At 38.9% G+C, this 25,152-nt stretch overlaps 1 protein-coding gene across 6 annotated transcripts in view; it reads right to left on the bottom strand.

Annotated features, from left to right (window-relative positions):
• mtmr3 (myotubularin related protein 3) overlaps positions 1-25,152 on the bottom strand; it is a 95,759-nt gene that overhangs the window by 40,990 nt on the left and 29,617 nt on the right. For all 6 annotated transcript variants that reach the window (XR_008725503.1, XM_055655643.1, XM_055655645.1 and 3 more), the window contains 5 exons: positions 19,794-19,914; positions 18,070-18,153; positions 17,703-17,774; positions 11,896-11,985; positions 10,705-10,821 (listed from right to left, as the gene is read on the bottom strand). Coding sequence is in view for 5 of the 6 variants with exons in the window: in XM_055655643.1 (XP_055511618.1) it covers positions 10,705-10,821; positions 11,896-11,985; positions 17,703-17,705 (210 nt within the window). In the remaining variant the exon portion in view is untranslated. The remainder of the gene's footprint in view (positions 1-10,704; positions 10,822-11,895; positions 11,986-17,702; positions 17,775-18,069; positions 18,154-19,793; positions 19,915-25,152) is intronic.

Here is a 25,152-nt window from a genome sequence, read left to right as displayed (position 1 = left end):
AGAATCCTACTGTGCATTCAGAGCAAGATCACATTTTAAGGACAAATGCATACATCAACTGGATGAGCCCAACAGTTTGGCATACACACTTAAAAGCTTCAAGTTTCTTTTCCAAGTCAGTTTTTTTTATACAGTTGCAGCTTTTCCTGCAGTGAACAAGACAAATGGTCTTCTGTATAGTAAGTTGCCAATAGCAAAACTAAGTGGCTCACATTGCTTTGGTATTTTTGACTTTTTAAGTCTTCCTTTCCTCCCTGTGTAATGGAAACAAGATACCAACTTTGTATTTTCCAAAATACCATGCGCCAGTTACTTAACTTAAAATCTACAATACATTTCCTGCAATGTATTTCTGCTCTTCATTTCTTTTGCAAAAACGTACCGCTAGGCAGAGAGACAATGCCAAAAAACATTAATGCAACACAATTTCAGGCAAAATCAGGTAATTTTCTTAAATTTAAAAAACGTTATCAGAAGAGAAAATAACTACAAACAATGATCTGCAAAGCTATGGGCAAAAATAATGAATATTGAAAACAGAAATAGCACAGATTTTTCACAACATTGATCAATATTGAAACCTTCAGTTATGAACTATCTTAAGCCATTTGGATAAAGACAAGCAAACCATGCTAACATTCAAATGACATTCTTTCAATACTTAAAGCATGTTAAAATGCAGTGTACGACGGCTGTGGATTCAGCCACTTGTACGTCAAAGTTTTTTTTTTTTTAAATGGCAGAACTACTATAATTTGGCTTGCATTTGGGTTAATAACAAAGACACACAATTAGATTTCATCAGATTGAATGACTACGAAAAGAAGTCTCAAATATTTTAAATGTTTTTTAAGTACAATTAAAGGTCTAAACTGGACATTAGCATTTCTGCTGAAATGCTACTGAAAACATCAAACATGCAACAATTAGTACATCACTTTCATCATGCAGCATTAAACACACAAGAGAAAATGACTTTCTGTACATTTATAAAATTTTAAAATGACAAAGCATGTAAATATGATGTAAAACTAAACACATATAAGTAAAGAATCAATACACAAATTGTTCACTTTCCTGCATTACTGTCACAGCTCATACTTATTTCACAAGCACATGTAAACTGTTTTATGGTATCAAGCTAAATAATGGCAAGTATATTCTCAATCATCAGCAATTATTTTAAAAAAAGGTGTAGACTGTGGTGCTTACTTTCCTTTAATTTGCTTCTCAACATCCAATATAATAATAAGGAACTGCAGATGCTGTTTTATACCAAAGGTAGATACAAAATGTTGGAGTAACTCAGTCAGTCAGGCAGCATCTCTGGAGAAAATGGATAGGTGACATTTCATGTTGGGAGCCTTTTTCAGATTAGTCTAAAGAACGTCACAACCCAAAACGTCACCCATTCATTTTCTCCAGAGATTCTGCCTGACCAGTTGAGTTACTCCAGCATTTTGTGTCGATCGTTCTCAACACCCAATTTGGTTTCAACAGGTGGCCTCATCGCAGCCTTGGTCCCATTATTCATTTAACAGCTGGATTCCGGAGGTGAAATTAGAGTAACTGGCTTTAATATTGAGGCAGACTTTCACCAAGGGCAACATGAGAGAGCTCTGGTAAAATTGAAATCAATGAGCATCAAGGCGCAAATACTCTGCTGGTCCTAAAGCATGGAATCATATCCTTTGGCCTACCATGTACACACCAACTGTTAGGCATCCACTTGGACTAATCCCATTTTATTCTCCCCTCATTTTCCCTCACCTCCCTCCAGATTCTACCACTCAGTTTAGGGAGAGTATCTATACTACCATTCTATACATCTTCAGGATATGGGATGAATCCAAGGTTCCTGGAGGAAAGCCAGGAAGTCAGAAGGAGAATATGCATACTCCACACAGACATCACCAGAAATCAGGATTGAATGGAGCTGTGAGGCAGCCTCTGTACCATTGTTTGTTAGAGGTCAATCATTATTGCAGACACTCAACTGGGCCAGCAACGCAAATACCTCAGCTCAAGGGCAGGTTAGAGGCTTGACATCTTTTTGATAGCGACTCAATGTCTGACACCCAAAATCCACAGCACAATGGAACACACTATATTTGCTTGGATGAGTGCAGCTCCAACTCAGGAAGTTCAAAACCATCCAGGACAAAGTAGCTTACTTGATAAGCAGTCCACGTAATAAACACTTCATGCAACACCCTAAACAATCATACTCTCCATTGCTACAGTGGCTTTAGTACGCGCCATCTACTCTATACCTGAGATGGCAACATCATCACTGCAGGTTCCTTCCCAAGTTACACCATCCTAACCTGAGAACATGACGCCAAAAACTTTGAATCACAAACCTACCCATCTTAGAGCATTGTGGAAGTATCTTCATTAGAAAGACAGCAGTAGTTCAAGTAGGTGGTTAACCTACAACCTTATGTATAATTAGGGATGGGCAATATATGTCGGCCTTATCAATTATGCCCACCGCCTAGTGGATGCAATGGATCATTACACAAACAATTATTGATTTAATTGTGTTTATATACCACTGACACATTTGAGGAAAAATGACTTTTTTACCCCAAAAAAGATAATTTGCCTATTGTGTCAAATAAGCTGGGCACTCACAAGAGATAAATGCGACAGGGCTTTGGCAGTGGTGATAAATCAGTTAGATTTTACACAATTTAGGAAAATAACATGAATGATGAGACTTAAAGTTGAGTGCTGACAATTTTATAAAACATATCACAATTTTAATGTTTTAAAAAGGGCTTGCAGTGAATATTAATATTCAAACTAAGGATTATGACGAGATATTTTTACCACCCATTAAACAGTGCAAATCAATTCAGGTTCTAACGGTTTAAAAAGAGAATATGTACTCGTATTGATGAAGCTGAAGCCAATTTTGATCCAAAGACATCAGGAACAGGACAGATGAAACCCAGAAGAAGAAATAGTCTCCGTTTCACAACATATAATTCTCCGACATTTTCGCCACAACGTATAATCCTCCCACATTTTCGCCACCTCCAACGGGATCCTACCACTGGCCACATCTTCCTATCTCCTCCCCTTTCAGCTTTCCGCAGAGCATTCCCTCCGTAACTCCCTGGTCAATTTGTCCCTTCCTACCCAAACCCTCCCCTCCTGAGGTACGTTCCCTTGCAACCGCAGGAAATGCTACACTTCTCGCTTTAACTCCCCCCTCGACTCCATCCAAAGACCCAATCAGTCTTTCCAGGTGAGGCAGAGGTTCACCTGCACCTCCTCCAACGCCATCTACTGCATCCACTGTTCCAGGTGTCAACTTCTCTACATCGGTGAGATCAAGCGCAGGCTCGGCGATCGCTTCGCCCAACACCTCTGCTCAGTTCGTTCTAACCAACCTGATCTCCCGGTTGCTCAGCACTTCAACTCCCCCTCCCATTCTCAATCTGACCTTTCTGTCCAGGGCCTCCTCCATTGCCAGAATGAGGCCCAGCACAAATTGGAGGGACAGCACCTCATACTTCGCTTAAATAGTTTACACCCCAGCGGTATGAACATTGACTTCTCTAATTTTAGATAGTCCTTGCTTTCTCCCTCCTTCCCTTCCCAATTCTCCCACAAAGCCTACTGTCTCCACCTCTTCCTTTCTTTTTCCCGCCCCGCCCCCGACATCAGTCTGAGGAAGGGTCTCGACCCGAAACATCACCTATTCCTGCTCTCCACAGATGCTGCCTCGCCCGCTGAATTTCTCCAGCATTTTTTGTCTACCTCCTTTTCCTCGTAACTGATTAGGCTGACTGATCAACAAACAAGGAAACTGTTTCTTCCTGATGCAAGGGAAAACATTTGTTTGTCTAAAAGTTGCATGTTCATTTTCCTCCATGATTTTTCACCTTTAAAGACTTGTGAGAATGAACTAGACAAATCAAGAATATTCAATGAAATTATGGATAATTTTAATCATGAACAATTATAAAAAAACTTAGTCCTTTTATCCACAACTTAAACACAACTGTCAACAGCACTCTGCACTTTAAAAATAGTTGTGGAACGCCATAGGATCTGGGGCTGTTAAAGGCAGTATTTTAATGCAAATATCCTATTAGTTTCAGAATTCTACAAAGAATCAACAGAGAATTCTACACAGAATTTGTAGAATTCTGAAACTAATAGGAAATTTGTATTAAAATACTACCTCAAGAGTCCCTATGGAGTTCCACGACTATTTTTGAATTGCAGGCACATTTATATACAATGAAAGTTGTAGCAATTTGGATAGAGCAAGGGCCCTCAAACAGTAATGAGCAAAATAACCAGAAATTTGTCTTTTGGTGTTGTAGATTTAGGGATACACATTGTTTTAGACAATTCAAATTTCAGATACGACTTTCAAAATAAAAAGGACATGATGTACCTCACATTAACATGGCAAATTAAACATCACCTTCATAACTATCTTTGGAAAAAGAGTGCACCTGACACACTCTAGTTGACAATCCACATTTCAATTGCTTATATTGCGAGCTAGAATGGGAGGGTGGAGGCTCCTTCTCATCGTCTAAAATAATTGCTGAGAAATGCTTGCATTCGCAGTGATGGTAGACAGGATCAGGAATGTTACTGCAGTTGAAATCTTTGGAATGCTTACTGTGGTTTCATAAATACATAGCAGAAAATAAACACGTGAAACATATTTCTTGAATAAGAGCCCAGATAGGTCCAAGCATCAATGGAACTTCCTCTGGAAAGTTTTACCACTTTAAGAAGAGAAGGCACATTGAAAAACAAATATCAGTTGTGTGTGTGTGTGTGTGTGTGTGTGTGTGTGTGTGTGTGTGTGTGTGTGTGTGTGTGTGTGTGTGTGTGTGTGTGTGTGTGTGTGTGTGTGTGTGTGTGTGTGTGTGTGTGAGTGTGTGTGTGTGTGTGTGTGTGTGTGTGTGTGTGAGAGAATGTGCAGGACTTTTTAATGCTTTGATTTGAAACAAATCTAAGTAGAGACACTATATAATTCTGCTGTTCCAACAAAACATTATCATTTTGATCAAAATGCTGCATAGTCACAGCCCATTTAAGATTAACAATGTAGCCATACAGAACATGCATCGTTAATTTAGAAAAGCTGAGACAGGCAGTGTAAAAAGGCAAGCAATTAATTCCCTAGCTCAAACTGCCATCCTTTTCAGCTTCAAACAACTCATACAATGAACATCTGATGTAAATGCAAGAAATATGACTTAAGCGAGCATTTTGAAAAGTTCAATTTGTTTCAGATTATAAAAGCTCGATACGATATACTTATATACATCAATTTAAATGCAAACTTGTCCCTACACATTCTCTTAACTATGCTGGCAATATTCTTATTTATCATAATAAAAGGTCACAATCCCTTAAGCGGTGCTAATAGGTTAGAGAAAAGCATAATAGGCAAATCTTTTCTTAATCGTGTCCATTTGAAATATTAATAAGATTCTACCTCTCCAAATGTGGACTGTGTTTAAAATGTTGCCAGAGGGAGGGACAAAAAGCAAATATGTTGGCAAACTTTTGAGTACATTAGAAGATTATGACAGTAGGAAACTTCATTTAGCCTAAATGTTAGTTGCAAAGGAAATAGAATGAAAAATAGAATATTTTAATTGAATTCAAGAAATGCTTGTGGTCAATGTGTAGCTGGCAGTTTTAGTGTTCAGTTTTGGTCAGTTTTTCATGTTTCATGTATCTTGTTGTGTTTTATGACTGTTGGCAGACGAATTTCACCTCCAGGCATAAATAAAGCTCTATCGTGTCGTATCATAAGCTGGGCACTTGCAAGAGATAAACGTGACAGGGCTTTGGAAGTGGTGATAAATCAGTTAGATTTTGCACAATTTTGGAAAAGAACACGAGTGATGAGACATAAAGTGCTGCCAATCTTATAAAACTTTGCATTAGCAAAAGTGAACTCAAAACTCACGACACAAGGGTTGGACAATGCAAAAATATCAAATGAGTTTTGAGAGCTCAATACTTCTGAAAACCTGAAACATGTGGAAATACAAAGGCAAAGACAGGGTATAACAAGACAAGTCTGGCGAGTAACAAAGTTAACCTACATATGTCATGTAAAAGCATAAAGAAGGAAGAGAATAACAAAAAATTAGGATGCATTAGAAATCAAAAACAAAATATGAAAAATAGAATCAGAAGAACTATTAAGCAGCTTAGAACCTTTACAAATAGTGGTTGCCAGATCCAGATAAATGTGTGTCAACCTGTAAGAGAGCTGGATGACCCGGCATGGGGGGACTGCCATGAGGGAAGGGGAGGGGGAAGAACAATGGGGACCTGGCAGAGGGGATAGCTGGGAGGGGGGAACCTGGTGCGAGATACTTTGTAATGTTGTTGGCGTCCATTATGGGGTGACTATTGCATACCTTGGATATGCAAGCAAAGAATTTCACTGTGACTTGTCACGTCAGATTAATTAGTAAATTTGAAGCAAATTACAGTGAGGGGGACACGATGTGTTAGATCCGAAATTGGCTCATTACTAGGAAGCAAAAGGGCAATGAAGTATGCTTTAATAACAAGGCTGCTACTTAGACCAGGACTCAGTAGATTTCAGGCCTGTGTCTTGTGCAAAATATCAATGATGGCTTAATATTTCATGATATGTAATGGGAGGGACATATCTGAGAAATTAATGCAGAAACAAATATTTGTGTATTTTTACAATACTGGGTACATTTTAGCATAGAACATTAAAAATGTCATATCTCCACTGTTTCAAGTAGTATGGTGTTAATTTTTTCAGGGATTGTTACTCAAATGTGCAAAAGACAGTAGAGATAAAATCAAGTTAGGAATTAAAATTAATTCCCTAATTCAACCAGTTTATTTGTCAAAAATATAAATTTTTAGGACACCAAAAATGTGACATCCTTTGAAACAATGAAATAAAGAGGCAATTTCTGCATTGATTTCATTATAATTCAAAACATTTTGAAGTTTGTTGCTTTGCAGAGATGCATGTTTCACAGTAATAGGCAAAACTTATGATGAATTTGGCATGGTGCTCTGAATGGCCATATTTCAAAGAGTGTAACGATGGTTACTCTTGGCGTCCACCCTATTTTAGAGTAACCACCGTTACACCACAATGGTAAATTAAGACCAAAGAACTTTCCAAGGAGATCGAAATTTTTCTAGTTTGAAGGACTCAAAAGAAAATGGAAATTATGAGAAGTAACTGTAATATCAAGATTCTGTAAAAGCTGCTGCATGCCAAAAATCAGTGAATATTTTTGGTGTCCACCATCACACGCGTAACACCAGCATTTTGCAGTAGCTATATTTCCATCAAATTATGTACCTGTAGTCTCTTATTATGTATGGACAATTACTTCCATAAAGTTTATTCAAAACATGAGAAAGAAATTACAAAAAAAGAAATACTGGAAGAAACAGGAGCTACTTTCATTTTGGTGTCCACCCTTGGACGCTGTGTAACGCGTGTAACGCACGTTTCAGTCGATAACAGGAATATTGCTCATTTGGTCACATACTCCACGTTTATAGCAAGAAAGTACATTTGTATGTTGAACAACAGCAAAAGTGAAGAAATCAGCTATCATGCTTTAGCAAAAAATGACTTTCTAAATTTCATGTAACGGTTGTTATGGTGGACACCAAACGCATGATTGAAACAGTGTAGATATGACATTTTTAATATTCTATGCTAAAAAGGAATTTTGTTCATTAATCAAATTTTCTCAAACTTCATGAACTATCTCTCCCTGTCATGTACTGCCATCGTGAGGGTTTTTGATTAATCTGAATCTTGTTGAAATAATTTATTTGTGAACTTCAGTTTTATGTATGATGTCACATTTTGTGCCCAGTATTGTAAAACCACACATATATATTCGCTAGCTGTAGCACAAATATAGTCAAAAGATGTCAAACTGGAAACTGCGAAATACTAGTTCGTCTTTAGTTGGAGCATTCCATATAGCATTTCAGTGTTTGTTACAGGAAAGATGTGATTAGAGTAGAGACGATAGAAGAATCTACAGACAATGTAGCATGGCTGAAATTTAGTTGGGGATAATTTTCAAGTAGGCTAGAGTTATTGACTTTAAGACACTGTGTAGATTGAGCTGAGATTTAGTCAAAGTAGCACAATGTGTAGAAATCTATAATTGATGAGATTTAAATAACTTTAAATACATATCGTATCAAGGTATGTTACTAGTCTGATTTACACTGGAGAATAGTGTACCATAACTAAAAGATCTATTTTTGACAATGCTTCAGGAAGTTTTATTACCAATGCTATGTAACGTTAGGGTAAAGCCACACTTAAAAGACAAAGCATGCAAGAACTATAATGCCACAATGCACTGGCAGCATTCTGCTTTAACATTTCCATCAATGATGCTGGAATAAGAAAAAAAAACATACTTACTGACAGTTCAGAACAAGTATTTTGGTAAATACTCTGTACAGGAAACCAAAAAAAACAAAACAACTTTTTTTTCTCCATAAGCCATAAAGTAAACACATTATTTGCTTGGAGTAATGGAAACTATCCTCTAGCTATGTGAATGAACAAAAAACAGTAATAATCTTTTGTTTTTTCAAACTCCATGGAGTAATGTGAAGATGAGGTTATCTTACAATGTTTACAGAACTCTATACGGCAGAAAAGTTTCTGCCAAAGTTCTGCCACTTTTTATCCACTTTTTATCGCTCTGTTGGTCTCTTAAGTATCATGGCAATGATCAATAAAAACATACTCATTAAACAAAAAATAAACTACTGGCTGATTATTTACTGGTTGGGGCAACAGGGGCCAAAATAATTATTCAAAAAGCATTGTCTTGGCTTTCTTAGCATAACAATCTAATGCTCTCAACCACCTACTCTCAGCAGCATCTCTCTTCAGCCAACAGTTAAGGAAATCGCAATTCTACTATATCTTGCTATATCTAGCATCTTGCTATAGTATCAATCGGAGTTGGTTTTACAAAGATAAACTCACACCACCATTTATCCTTTTGTATTCTGTTAAAATGGGAGCAATAAATGTGCAAAAGTGGCAAGAACATCAGGAGGAAGGCCAGGACATAATAAAGAGGGAAAAGGTGGATGCAGGTTGTTACTGCTACAAGTATAGTGAGCAGTTGACCAGGTTTTTGTGGCGGGTCAGGGGAAAGAAGGATCACAGCAGATAGGAGGACCAAACACTCATCTTAAGGGGTAAGAGATGGTCCTTGAGTCCAGAGGGTAGAATATAGCTAGTAAAGAAAGGTTCAGTAAGTAGATCGATCAAACCAGCATGGTCAGAATGAAAAACAGGAACATGATGAAAAGTGAGGTTGGTATCATGACCCAAGATGCCCGAACGTACAGAGTAGATTTGAATTCAGGAAACAGTTTAATTACATGTCAGACCAAGTACAAAAATAAGTTCTACTTCTTTGTTATACCAGCCATTCTAAATCCTACTCAAGCCTCTAAGCAGGGTCTGAAGAAGGGCCTTGACTCGAAACATCACTTATTCCTTCTCTACAGAGATGCTGCCTGTCCCGGTGAGTTACTCCAGCGTTTTGTGTTTACCAAGCCTACTAAAAATTGTAAATTTAATTTTATAACCTGTAGGTGGTTCATAATCTAAATGTAACAGAAACTCACAAAACAAAATACTCCAGATGCTGAAAATTTGGTACCGAAAATATTAGAGATGGATGGCAGGTTAAGCAGTGTTTATGGAAAGAGCAACAAAATACATTTCATCCAGCATCAAAACTTTGAAGAGTTAAAAATGAAATAAGTTTAAAATTGTAAGTGTGGTGGGGAAAAGATGGGTGGGGAAAGGGGCTGCGGAGTAAAAGGAAGTCCTATGTTAGGGAGGAGACCAGGATAGATTAAAAAAACAGGTGGGGATGCTGCCAGCTGAAAGCGGATAGTAACAGTTTAATTTATCAATTTAACACATTCTGTTACAACGCATGAATGCCTCTCACTTTTCCTCCTCAAACAATGCAGCTGTGAGGATTTGAGAAGCTTTTACACAGGGTTTGTCTCCCAGTATCCAACATGGCAGGATCCTAGACTGTGGTCCTTCCCACAAAGTCTTTGCAGTGACTACAAAAAAAGCCAGTGTGTTGCTCAGTATGGACACCTGCACCCTGGAATATGTTCGTTGGCAGCATTTACTGCCATCTCTGACTACCTGCTCTGTCTTTGGTCTGTTACACCTGTCCAATAAAGCTCAAAGCAAGCTCAAGGAATACCAACTCACCTTCAAACTAGGCACATTAGTTTTGCGGACTCAACAATAACAAATACTCAGACATACCAGTCTTTTGTTTCACATTCTCTTTCACTAATTTCAGAATGCAGATTTATCATTTTCCATTTACATAATCTCCAGATATAGTTTGTTCATCACTAGTCATTGTCATTTTATTTTGACGCCACCTCTGCCAACACGTATCTTTCACCCTCTTTTGGTCTCCACTGTCACAAATCTTTCCTTTTATCATATTAACTTCTTCCGATTTTCTCTGTAGCTCATTTCTTTCCAACTTTAACCAGTACTGATGAAAGATTATCTGTATCTCTCTCCATAATGCAGCATTTCTAGTCTGAACATTTCTAGAAAGTAATCTCTTGGTTATATATTGATAATTTTTAAATTCTTTAAGCACTTACATTAACAAGTGTTTCCTTAAATTTGATGTGCAATCTGTAATTAGACAAAGCAATAACTGCATCTTCAGCACGTCCTATGTATTCTGTACTTTCTCCATGAAGCTCAGGAAATGGAACCTAAAATATTGTAATTGGGAAGTAATTATTATGTAGCAAAATCAAATATATACAAAATTATATGGTATTGCAGCTAGTTTGGGAAGTTTAAAAAAAAACCTTATCTATTGCAAAGCAGCAGAACATATATATTTGCCCAAATTGTTTTTCAGTAAGCTGATTGAATATCAACGATCAATCAACAATCAACTCTGTTATTAAACAACAATGTCTCGTGAAATCTACATAAACTTTTTCATTTATTGATACATTTATAATAGAGAATAGTGATGGGCAATAAGACATTCCACGTAATAAAAACACGAGTAATGCAGGGGAAAGAAAAAGAAGCTAATAATGGAATTGTGCAATTACTGTCAGTTGGTTCAGTTTCATCCACATGGCAATACTCTCACTTCTGTGTCAGATATTTCTAAATTCAAATGTTGCTTCAAATGCTTGAACAAAACGGCAACACCGTCATTCGGGAATGTTGTCCTTGAACTAGGTTAAATAAAGGACCTATCCTACCTATCCAGGTGGATCCAAAACGTAATGCTTTGAAGGAGACAAATTCGCACCAGAGTCTTTGATAAAACTTATCCCACAAGAAACAGCACAAAATGCTACATTGCTGAGAACGACATTCTGCCATTAATCCTCCCCTTTGCTCTTGAGTTTGACTTGATTATATTTATGTATGGTATATCTGATCTCTTTGGATGGCAAGCAAACAAAGCTTTTCAGGTGACAATAATAAACCTAAACAACTTTCCGTTTGATTGTGATAATGCAAAGCGTGGTGCTTATTGTTTGCTGTTTCAATGCAGTCACTAAAACTTCAAATGTACTTTGGAATGACTACATGTGTGAAAATTAAAAGTGATTCAATAAAAAAAAACATCTATCCAAAGAATCTAATATTTCGATGAATATCAGATCCATCTCAGTACTACATCATTACACGGTACATGATTTTGACACAATAGAATATCGCTGACTAAGCAAATCACTTACAAAGGAACAAATCTGAATACCTCACATAAACTGCAAATTCTACATATTTTCAAATTAAATCCACATTTTCTTTTATACCTGGAGGTTTTCTTCTTCTCTAATTAGTTTTTTTCTGGGAAAGATCTGATTTGCTTGGATACATTCCAAACTATGTTGTCCGTCTTCATCCTAAAACGAGGATTGGTTTCTTTTTTAGTCAAAGAGCACATTGTTTTGTTTTTTCAAGTTAAATTAAAATGGCTTCCACAGAAAAAGATCATAGGATTTATTAACATTACAGAGTTACATATTCTTATTAACACCAGACGGTTTCTCAGAACACCAATAATTTATAATTGATTAATTCAAGCAACATTTCTGATAAACAACAACATTAACACACTACTTCATCACAATGATATGCCTTAAATTACACACAAGAGCCTCTAAAACCCGACACCTATGATGGATGCATTCTTCTCCAAGTCTTACAAATGAGATAGGAATCTATTCAACTGGACAAAATAAAGTCTTGAATGCAGTTTGATCTAAGCTAGTCTTCTAGCTAATTATCAATACAAAACAGATGCAACTAAAATGAAATTAAAAATAAGAACAAACACTTTATTAAAACCGTTGTGCTAATGTGAAACTGGATGTAATAATAGTTTACGCTTAAACATCAAATTTTTTATTACAGTAAACCCTCGTTTTAACGGACCCCTTTTACGGATTTCAGTTATAGCGGACGGACGTTCCACCATCTGCCCAGCTGCTTACATCCGTGGCTTCCAATGTCACCCCCTGGCTCACAAGGTACACCAGGTCAAGTCAAGTCAAGTCTATTTGTCACATACACATACGAGATGTGCAGTGAAATGAAAGTGGCAATGCTCGCGGACCAGTGAGCCCTTCTTCATTTACCGCATGGTCCAGTTGATGCGGCTGTGGTTGAGGCTCACGTTGTAACCCCTGGGGACAGTGCTTTCTTCAGGCCGCTGCCACCGACAGGACACGCTCGGTTATTATGGGGCTCCGTCCCGCTCACCAGCCACCATTTTTTCCTGTTGTACATCGCTTTGTCCGCTCCACGCTCCACCACCATCGTCTCTCCTTCTCCTTCTTCCCTGGATTTGCCAACATACTCCACCGCGGAAGATCTAAGCGACTCTGGGGGAAGATGAGGAGGAGGAGGAGAAGGTGGAGGAGCAGGGAGCAGACAATGCGATGGGTGACAGGAAGAAGCAGCACAATGTAAGCTGCAACAACAGCTGTGTCAACCAGACTGTGCTGTAGCTGGTGAAGAAGGGCTCGCTGGTGCAGATCAGCAGCGTCGCCACCTAGTTTTAAAGCAAAATGACTCAAAGTGCTGGAGTAACTCAGCAGACTGAATGAGTCTGAAGAAGGGTCCTGATGTCACCTATCCATGGTCTCTGGAGATGCTAAATGACCTACTGAGTTACTCCAGCACTTTGTGTCCTTTTGTGTATTAACAATCATCTGCATTTTTTAATTTCAACTACATACAATAATACCTTACTCAATTACAACGGACAATTGGCAATAATGGACCACATCCCCCCCCCCCTGGTCCGTTATAACATTGGTTTACTGTACTCACTTTGCTAAATGTTGAACATGATAAAAGCAGGACGTTATGCCTACTATTGGCAGTCGACCTTCTGAATTTAAAATGATAATTCTTTGCAGTGTTGACTTAATTTTTATTTTATTTTATTTTTTTTTAATTTTATTTTAATAAAAGCAAGTGTTTCATCAATCCTGAACAAAAGGTGTGCCATATTCGACTACAAAACAGGTCACTGGTGGAAACAGTCTCCAAAGTACAGAAAATCCCAAATTTTCATTCATTAACATGATCCAGATTTTACGAATAGTGAAGCAAATGTACGGTGCCAAATTGTAAAAAAGCGCCAAATAAAATGATCTACCAATCTCTTTGGCAAGAACTTTATTCTCACTGCACGTTGCTATCGATCAGTTCGGCAAGATCCCTGGCATCCGCTGCTGTGTAGCCAAAACGTTAAACAATTTGCACACTCCATATCAGAATGGCAATAGTACAATTTTTGACTATTTAATTTTATAGAGCACTAAAACTACACTGAACAAAATCAAGACAGGTCAAATATCCAACAAACTTTTCAAATCTCTATTTTGCATTATGAGTAAATTAGATGCATTAAATTTAGTTTTTTTAAGGATTAGACAGTTTGCTAAACAGTAATTATGGCTTAGCAGGCAAACAAAAGCTCCCTTAGACCTCATGCAGTTAAGTGTACGATTATCAGGGCATTTTACAGCAGCAATAGTTTGCAAACAGCTTAAAGTCATGTCAAATGTTTCCCCTTTATTGTGATGAAAATGTCTGAAAACAGCATTCTCTGGACCAATGTTGAAACATTGATACCATCTTTGGGATTTACACACAAAAACATACCAGTGAATACCAGAGTTGCTGCCAAATTCAAAATAACATTTGTGAAAAATAATAATGATGTGATTACTTTTGTAAAATCCAAGGTGATGTGTTTCTACACAAGACATCTTTCAAATTTCCTATAACTTGTAATGAAAAAATACACCGACAAACAGAAGGAAATTATTTCTATTTCCATTGGAGTCAGCAATATGATGACAAAGGACCCAAAGTAAGCTTCCATTAATGATATTGGCAGAGATATGGCAGAACGTTTAATCCATGCAAGTGTGAGGCTAAATCTGATTGCAAAGTATAGAGTCAATGAGTTTTGATCTTGAGAGGGATCTTGGGGTCCAAGCCCACAACTCCCTGAAAGTAGCAACACAAGCAGGTAAAGTGGCAAAGGCTGCGGATGATATGATTGCTCAGATATATGGTCAGGGCATTCAGTACAAGAGTCAGAAAGTTATGTTGCAGCTTTACAAAACTTTGGTTATGCCACATTGGAGTAATGCATGCATTTCTGGTTACTTTCAGGAAGGATGTGGAGGCTTTGGAGACGGTGCAAAAGAGGTTTACCAAGCAGCTGTCTGGATTAGAGGCTATCAGAAGAGGTTGGACAAGTTTTCCCTGGAGCATCGAAGGCTCAGGGGAGTGCTGAGAAGTTTATAAAATAACGAGAGGTATAAATAGGGTACACAAACAGAACTTTCTTCTCAGGGTGCAAAAGTCAACTTCTAAAGGACATGGCGAAAAGAGGAAGGTGTAAAGATGTAAAGATGTTGCAGACAAGTATTTAAAAAAATATATGCATAGAGAGCGGTAGGTACCTTCAACTCGCTGCCAGAGATGGTGGTGGAAGCAGATATGATAATGGCATTTAATAGATTTTTAGATAGGTATATAGTATGTCGGGAATGGAGGGATATGGCGCCCCATGTAGGCAGAAGTGGACATCAATGGAGCTTAATTGGACATCACGTCAGTACAGTACATGTCATGACATCATGGTGTGAAGTTCCTATTCCTGTGCTTAACTGTTCCTTGTACTGCCAAACCTGTCTGTATTTGACAATCAATTAGCTCGTCACCGCTGACATAGCATTGTGGAGGTAACAAAATAAAACCTATTAAAATCTAGGCCTTACTTTGGTCTTCCTTTGCACTCCAAAAATTAGGAATGAAACTTCATCTGCCTATTATAAAATTCTATTTTTCTTCATATATACCCATGCATTTCACATATTTTGAGATATATTAATTTTCATCATTCATGATAGACATATTTTAAACTTTATAAATGTTTCTTCCGATTTAAACATTTTACCATTATAACTTGGAAATAATTACTTGGAGAAATAAAAATCACAAAAATGTCACTAAAAGCTCTATAAAGAATCATTTTAAGTTCAACTGCTCACATCTACTCAGAAGTGTTATGGGCAGTAAAAACAACCCAGCAAATGGCCCAACCTGAAACGTCACCTGTCCATGCTCTCATGAGATGTTGCCTGAAATACTGAGGCTCTCATACACTTCGTGTCCTTTTTCCCCCCAACAAATGGAAGTAATGCTATTGCCTTCCACTGCGATTTAGATAATTGCTGACGGCAGCCAATAGCCCGAATCCAGTCATTCAGAGGTCCACCCATTCCATAGAGAGGTAATCCTGAGATATGTGCTTCCTGTAGCTTTATAGCACAACCAAGGAGAGTATATGTGGTACTGACTCTCTACTGTCCAAAACCAATTAAGATTACACCAGGGAAAGGATACTTATACAAAAGTCATTGTTCGCCAAGTTTAAATCACAGATATGTTAGATTGAATGTAGATTTTAAATTCTAAATAAATCTACAGCCAATGTTTTATATCTCAAATGGTACGCACAATCTTCAGCTCTGCATGAACAAATTCCCGATTCTTCAAAATACATGCTTCTTATGTAAAAATAAAAGTTGTTGCTGAAAGTCCTATTCATTGTCAAATTAACTTACTTCTATACACTAGGAAGAACTACATGGAATAGGAAGATAATGATTTAAGCTAACCAATTTCAACTTATCGGGAGGCTGTCGTTTAGTGACCAGCAAGGGCCAACTACTACATCAGAACTGACAAAGCTCTGCAATTATACACTGAATTCTGGGACAGAAAATGTCCCTAGAGTTACAGATTGGTACCCCTGATTAAAGTGATTGAGATAAATAATTTAAAAACAAATTGTAACTTTGCAATGAGCAGTCAGTTATTTGTCATCAACTATTCTTGCATCAACGGAAGTCGAAAGGAGAACTTGATAATCCACTGGCCCAGTATGTTGAAATAAATGATTTCCTCTATGCTTAAAGTTAAAGTGCACTAAAGATAGGCTTTCAGGTATTCTAACTCTATCAGCACAGCATTCCATCCGAGTTACCAACCTATATAAATTGTCTCTTTTCTGTCCCACTTAACTAATTATTGCAAACATAACAAAATATAGGAGAAATTTGAAATGTAAGAACTGGAAAATAAGCCATAATTTATTATTTCATCCTTTTAGGTTCATAATATTTATGATGCACTTTATATTCTTCACTAAGATTTCTCAAACAATCTACATTTTCTCAGTTAAAGCTGGGATAATGGTGAATATTAAATATTCACAGCATTTCTGTCAGACGTGGAATAAATCAGATGGATTCATCATCTTGCTTATGACCGTGCATTCCAAACAGCTGAACGCAGCCTCATTGAGTTTAATTCCATTGTCAACAAATGATTGACTATTTTACCCACATAAAACCACTGCAGAAGTGGAGACAGGAAGGATACATGTTGAATTCCCACTGGTTTTATGATAAAAAATGTATTGTTGATTAGATCCTAAATATTCATAGCTGGCTTCATTTTGTGTTTTTTTTTCTAGGTACTTGAACATTCTGAAGCACTTCACTCACAGACTGGCATTCTTGTCAAGTATTTTTCTAACTCGTACTTTGATCAATACCATCCTGTGCTGTGCACAGGAACCTTTAGTTGGTACATTGATATCTTACTTATTACCCCAGAAGTCCGAGTGCACTCCCATCTTTGGAAGGTAGTCATACTGCACAGCCATCTTTGGAAGGTAGCGAGAGAAAGAGAAGAGGCATTTGGCAGTAATAGTAGGGTATGGTGGAAATAAAAGGGGTTCCAGTGGTGGATGGAATAGAAGGAAGTTGTAATACTTTTGAAAAAAATGTCAGGAATAAATATATTTGTTTTTCTACCTTATTAATCAAAAAACAAAAAATACTAAACATATGTATTAGGACTATAAAACATATTAGTGCTAGCAACACATAGCAGTCGAGATCAAAATATCAGAAGAGCTACCCATGGAATCAAAAGGTCATAAAGAATGAAGACCAATTCAAGACAAATGTTATGGATGTAACAGATTATAAAAAAAATAATTTTAAACTGGTAAACAACTCACCATGTCAATTCCACTGTTGCAGTTTACGTACAATTCTTTGGTATCACTTTGCTGTTCCACTTAAGATCAAATCTGAAAATTCATGTTGATACATGATTAATTATGCAACTTCCTTTGACAAAGACAAATAACATATTTAAGCTTAGAATTATACTAATTAAATCAGATAGCACAAAAGTAACAGACAAAATTTAAATCATATCTATTTAAATAAACAAATGTACAGATTACGTTCCGGATGTTATGTAATTATGTTTCAGCTGCTGTTCAATTTTGATAATCTTTCATGCCATGGTAAAACAAAAATTACAACTAAATATTCATTTAATAACCAGTTTTTAATGTAAATTTGTATCCACTCACTTACCTTAGTTTATTATTTCGACCATCATCTGATCAAGGGTGAGCAACTCGGACCCACAAAACTATCTCAGCCACCTTTTAAGCCATCCTTAAAATCAACATTACACAGAATATAATTAGTATGTCAGCTTTATTAATCTGATTTTCAAAACAAAAATCTTGTGTAAAACATAATCATAGATCTCAATGTTAATTATTTTTAAGGTCAGGCTTCTCCATCACACTTTCAAAGGAAATGGAAGAAAAATTAGGATTCATTTTTTAAATAGTCACATTTGCTGGCTGATTCTAAGAAGAACATTCATCTTGAAACTTTAATTTGCACTATATCCTCTTTCTTCAGTAAATGTGCCCCCCCCCCCCCCCCCCCGGCTGTTAGAGATGGAACCCTCACCTGCGTCTTCCGCATCTCACAGTTCTGCTTTTGCTCCCGTTTGAACAAGGACAGTTGCTCTCGTCCTCGTCTTTCACCCCACCAGCCACTGCATAACAACATTATCATTCTCTGACATTTTCACAACTTCTAACATGCTGCCACACCAGTCACACCTTTGCACCTTTCTCCACTTACTGTACACTCCACTCCCTTCGCAACTCTTTGGTTCACCCAACCTTACCCACCCAACCAACCCCCTCCCCCCCATGTACTTTCCCCACTAACCGCAGGAGATGTAACATCTGACTATATTTCCCTCCAGGGATCCCAGCAGCCCTTCCAGGTGACACAAAGGTTCAAACTTTATATATTACATTCGATGTTAGCGATGTGGCCTCCTCTACATCGGTGCGACTAAGCGATGACTAGGCGACCATTTCGTCAAATACTTACGCTCAGTCTGCCAAGGTCTGCGGGATCTCCTGGTTGCTAACCATTTCAACTGCACTTCCCATTCTCATACTGACCTTTCTGTCCGGAGCCTCCTCCAATGCTAGAATGAGGCCACACGCAAAGTGGGGGAACAACACCTACGATTCTGTTTGGCTAGCTTATAATTCAATTGCATAAACATTGAATTCTCCAATTTTAAGTATCACCTCCCCTTCTCATCACTCTTTCCCGTGTTTTTCTTCAATCGCGACACGCACCCATTTCTCCAACTATTCCGCCCTTCGTATGCCTCCCTCTCCCTATTATGTCCTTCCACTATCTGGCTTTATATTTCACTACTATTCTCTCCTTATCTAACATCCTTTTCATGTCCAGCCTTAGTCCACCCATCTGGGAATTAACCCACAAACCCCACCCATCACCTTTAGCCAACTATTTACTGCTTGGCTTTGTCCCGCCCCCACATAATTTCTATCTTTCCTCCCTCTACTACAATTATTCTGAAGAAGGGTCTCAACCAAATTCATTCCTTCCACAGGTGCTGCCTGGCCTGCTACAGAACTTTGGGTTTTAGTGAATAATCCTTCTCCATTTCCAATTTCTGTATTTCAAGCAGTCTATACAACAAAACCTGGATAACCCAAAGTGATAAATGCGAGGTAACTGGGTCAGATAGTTACTATTTTAAATAAAGCCCAGGAATGTCTCCTTCAATGGTTCCACTATTGGACAATGCACCATCTACATGATAGCCGCCATTGATGATTAAAACAATCATTTTCATAGAGAGAGTGCTAAAACAAGGTAGAAATCAGCTTTTCTGATGCTTGAAGCTCAGCTCTTCATTTTTAAAGTTTCTCCGTCTATTAAAATAATGTGATTAATTAATTACAACTCACCTGGACAAGTTTAGTTGTAATGGCACTCAATATATGAGCAATATCCAGGACACAAATGTTGGCTGGTTTAAAACTTCTGCCAATGTACCCAGTATCCACAGTCTTTACCACTGGATCATTCCTAAAAGATATGCAATGCAGAAAATTTATCATTTAATCACTATCAAGGAAGCACTTAAGGCCTCAGTACCACGGATAAGGTGCTGGACTAGTTAAAACATTAATAATTTCCTTTTGATTACTAGTACACTATCCCAGTTTCACTTACCCGGTCCGGTGCTGTTCCTACTGGTGAAGCTACATTTTAACATCTTTGACAGATCTCATTGTACATCATAGAACAGCACTGGAACCAGCCTTCTCTGCCTGCACATGATCTTTATCTACAAATCCTGCATATTCATGTGCCTATTTGAAAGCCTGTTGAAAGCCAGTGTTGTATCTGCTTCCACCGTCTCACATGGTAGTCTATATTACTAAAAGTCTGATCTTGACCACTTTTTGGCCCACTGTGCTGCGATTTCCGAGGGGAACGCCGCCACCTACGGCCGTCATTTCTGGCCACCTCGCTCAGAGCCCCCCTCCGCCTTCCAGGACCAGAGGATTTTTCCCATCGATGAAAAATCAGAGAGATATTAATGTTTTTTTAAAAAGCTGCCATTCACTCTGCTGCCCCTGCTGGAGGGAGGGGGAGGGACTATAAAACCAGGAAGTGCTGTGCCTCAGTCTCTGCAAGATGGAGGAAGCCATCTCTCTGAGCTCTGAATAACACTGAATACATGTCTACTCAACTGTGAGTGCCCCTAATGTGGTTTGAAAATGAAAATATGGTTGGTTTGAAGTAAAAAGGCACTGCCTGCAAATGGTTGTTTGGGGGGGTTTGGGTTGAAGTGAAAAAGCACTGCCTGCAAATGGTGGTTTGGGGATTTGGGTTGAAGTGAAAAGGCACTGCCTGCAAATGGTTGTTTGGGGGGTTTGGGTTGAAGTGAAAAGGCACTGCCTGCAAATGGTTGTTTGGAGGGGTTGGGTTGAAGTGAAAAGGCACTGCCTGCAAATGGTTGTTTGTCTAAACTTGACAACTTCCTGTTTGCACTATATTGATTCTAGATAAAACGCTATCAATTACGGCTGTGATTTTTGGCCATCTTACTCAGTTCCCCTCCTCTCATCAGGTGCAGAGGATTCTTCCCATCAATGAAAAACAAGTGTTATTAGTGTTTAAAAAATGTTGAGAATCTCTCTCCTGTCAATCACGCCATGAAGGTCACGCCTTTTCTGGTGGGAGGGGGAGGGGTTATAAAACCGGAAGTGAGGGTGTGGCTCAGTCTCTGCATGATGGGGGAGGGAGAGGTCACGACTCTGTCTGAGCTGTGAATCAACTGAACACACTGAATGTCTACTGTGTGATTTTATGGTGGTTTCACCCTGCTTGAAATAGTATGAAACTGCATTTGAATGTGGTGGCCTTGCACAAAATGGTATGAAACTGCATTTGAATGTGGTGTTGTTGCACCCTGCATGAAATGGTATGAAAATGCATTTGAATTTGGTGGCCTTGCACCATCCTTGAAATGGCATGAAACAGCACTTGAATTTGGTGGCCTTGCACCCTGCTAGAAGTGGTAGGAAACTGAACCTGAATTTGGTGGCCTTGCACCCTGCTTGAAGTGGTATGAAACTGCACTTGAATTTTGTGGTATTGCACCCTGCTCGAAGAGGTAAGAAACTGCAATTGAATTTGGTGGCCTTGCACCCTACTTGAAATGGCAGGAAAATTGATTTGAATTTGGTGGCCTAACACTCTGCTTGAAATGGAATTTCAAGGAATAGCCGTGAGTCAACTGCCAGCCCACCAGCCGTGAGTGAGCTGCCAGCCAATCAGGCTTGAGGGACTGAGCTGCCACCCCAAGAATCCATTTGGCCCACAATGTCCATACTAGCCCATACCAGCACTCCTGAAAGACCCCCCCCCCCCCCCACTGGCCACCAATATTGGAATTGGTGGAAGGTGGAATATAGCGTCGGGGGACCAGCCCTCTCGTGTGAACATGGGACCCAAAGGGTCCCACATAGTCTAGTACATTATATAAACCTACCATTCCCAGAGTAAAAAAATCTTGGCTGGCCGATATCCTTTAAAACACTAGTATAGGTATGTTTCCCCCTCTGCCCACAGCCAGGTATTTCGGCGCTGTTTAGGGGGCGGGTTTTAAAACGCGATTTTTACTGCTGTACTAATCGCTAGTATTTTAAGTTTAGGGTAGGCCTCGATAATTAGTTATAATGTTTAAAATTACTCTCTGATTCCGTCGCAGCCCCAGGGTTTTATAGAGCAAACTAAGGGGGTAAACATATATAACCCTATATATCAAGAACAGTTCATTTTGGTTTTGCATGCTATTTCGCACTAATCCAGCGCGCTGTAGTTCTAAATGCCACAGGAACCCACTAGAAAGCCGATATGTCATTTATTTTACAGCAATTACACTAATTCCTTCCATTTGGCCTATAAATAATGTAAATTAGATATAAAAAATCAGTTATAACTCGAGTACAATAGGCTATTAAAAATGTTAACTTAAGAAAGGGGATTATCCAAGATCACATGAGTGCAGAACAAGATGCACCTTGGCCATAACTTTTTTAATACTTGGATAAAAGAATTTGGTTCTGTCTATTGTCTAACTTATCTATGTCTCTCATAAGTCTGAAGATGGGTTTCGGCCTATTTCCTTTGCTCCATAGATGCTGCTGCAACCGCTGAGTTTCTCCAGCACTTTTGTCTACCTAAACCTATCAGATCTTCCTTCAGCCTCCGTGTTTCAGAGGAAACAATCCAACCCTTTCATCCAGTGTGGTATCCTGGTAAACCTCGTCTGCAAAGCCGCAGCCCTCTTATTATGAGGCAACCAGAACTGTAAACAATCCAAAAATGACTAAAACCAAAGTCTTATACAGCTGCACATGACTCCCTGACTCTTATATCCTGTGGAGGCAAGCATATCATATGCCTTACTTACCACCCTATCAACTTGTATTGCTACATTCAGTGTACTATGGACTTGGACCCCAAGACCCCTGTTGCTAATGGTTGCGGAGAAAACAAAAACCGACTGTAAAAGTTTATTTAGGTATGTACAAAGGAAAAGATTAGTGAAGACGAATGTAGATCCCTTATAGTCAGAGACAGATGAATTTATAATGGGAAACCAGGAAAAGGCAGAACAGTTAAACAAGTACTTTGGATCCGTCATCACTAAGGAAGATACAAATAATCTTCTGGAAATACTAGGGTCCGAGGATCCAGTGGGAGGGAGGAACTGAAGGGAATCCATATTAGTCAGAAAATGATGTTAGGTAAACTGTTGGGACTGAAGGCAGATCAATCTCCAGGGGCTGATGATCTGCACCCCAGAGTACTCAAGGAGGTGGTCCTAGAAATCATGGATGCATTGGTGATCATTTTCCAATGTTCTCTCGACTCTGGATCAGTTCCTGTGGACTGGAGGGTAGCCAAGGAGGGAGAATGAAAACGATGAATTAAGAAAAGAGGGAGAGTGAAAATTAGGAATTATAGACCAGTTAGCCTTACATCGGTAGTGGGGAAGATGATGGATTTGATTATTAAAGTTTTATAGCAGCGCATTTGGAAAGCAATGACAGGATCGTTCAAAGTCAACATGGATTTATGAAGGGGAAATCAAGCTTGACTAATCTTTTGCAATTTTTTGAGGGTGTAACAAGTAGAATGAATAAGGGAGAGCCAGTGGATGTGGTGTATCTGGACTTTCAAAAAGCCTTTGACAAGGTCCCACACAAGAGAATGGTGTGCAAAATTAGAGCACATGGTATTGGGGGTAGGGTATTGACACGGATAGAGAACTGGTTGGCAAACAGGAAACCAAGAGTAGGAATTAATGGGTTATTTTCAGAATGACAGGCAGTGACTAGTGGGGTGCCGCAAGGCTCGGTGCTGGGTGCTTGTTGTTTACAATATATATATTAACAATTTAGACAATGGAATTAAATGTAACATCACAAAGTTTGCGGATGTCACAAAACTGGGTGGCAGTGTGAGCTGCGAGGAGGATGCTATGAGGCTGCAGGGTGACTTGGATAGGTTGGGTGAGTGCACAGAAGCATAGCAGATGCAGTATAATGTGGATAAATGAGAGGTTATCCACTTTGGTGGAAAGAACAGGAAGGCAGATTATTATCTGAATGGTGTCAGATTTGGAGAAGCGGAGGTGCCACAAGACCTAGGTGTGCTTGTACATGTCACTGAAAGAGATACAGCGCGGAAACAGGCCCTTCCGCCCACCGAGTCCACTTCGACCAGCGATCCCCGCACATTAACACTATCCTACACACATTTGAGACATTTTACACATACACCAAGCCAATTAACCTACACAGATGTACGTCTTTGGAGTGTGGGAGGAAACCGAAGATCTCGGTAAAAACCCACGCGGTCAAGGGAAGAACGTGCAAACTCCGTACAGACAGCACTTGTAGTCGGGATCGAACCTGGGTCTCCGGTGCTGCAAGCGCTGTAAGGCAGCAACTCTACCGCTGAGCCACCATGCCGTCTATTTCAGAAACATGAAGCAATTTTTGTTTTCTGAAAGTTGCATGTCTTTTGAATGCTTTCCCCTCACCGAGCGGGGTAAATAGAATCTTTGAATAATTTTAGCACAGGCATGGATTCTTGATAACCAAAAGGTTACTGAAGACAAGTAGAAAAATTGTGTTGAGATTACAATCTAAATAGCCATGATCTTACTACAATGGCTCAACAAGCTGGAGGAATGGCGTGCACGTTCCTGCTCCTAATTCATGTTCAGTCAGAGCACAAAAAAAAGACCTTTTTACCCACCATGCACTGCTGGCATCAAGGATTTATGCAACCTCAATCCATTTTTCAGCACTCAGCATTTCAAATGTTCATCTATAAATGTTGTCATAGCACTGCCCCCACTACTTCTTCAGGCAGTGCATTCCAGATATGAACCTCCTTCAGGATAATTAAGTTCTTCCTCAGGTCCCTTCCAAGGACTCTCTAGTTTCTTCTTAAAGTACATTACCTGGTACATCCCAGGTAACATCCTATGAATCATTTACACACTCTCTCCTGTAGCACAGCAATCTAAACTGCATGCTAAACTCCAGGTCATAGTGATATAGTGTGGAAACAGGTCCTTTGGCCCAACTTGTCCACAACAACCAACATGTCCCAGCTACACCATACCCACCTGACCGCGTTTGGTCTATATCCCTCCAAGCCTGTCCTATCCATGTCATATTGGGTCTGGACACTTCTTCAGACGTGGGGTGGGGGGGGAGAGGGGAGGAGAGAAGA

This window comes from Leucoraja erinacea, chromosome 25, assembly GCF_028641065.1.
Source record: "Leucoraja erinacea ecotype New England chromosome 25, Leri_hhj_1, whole genome shotgun sequence".
NCBI lineage: Eukaryota > Metazoa > Chordata > Chondrichthyes > Rajiformes > Rajidae > Leucoraja > Leucoraja erinaceus.
Note: the sequence above shows the minus strand (reverse complement) of the source record. Positions and strands in the feature narration are given on the sequence as shown.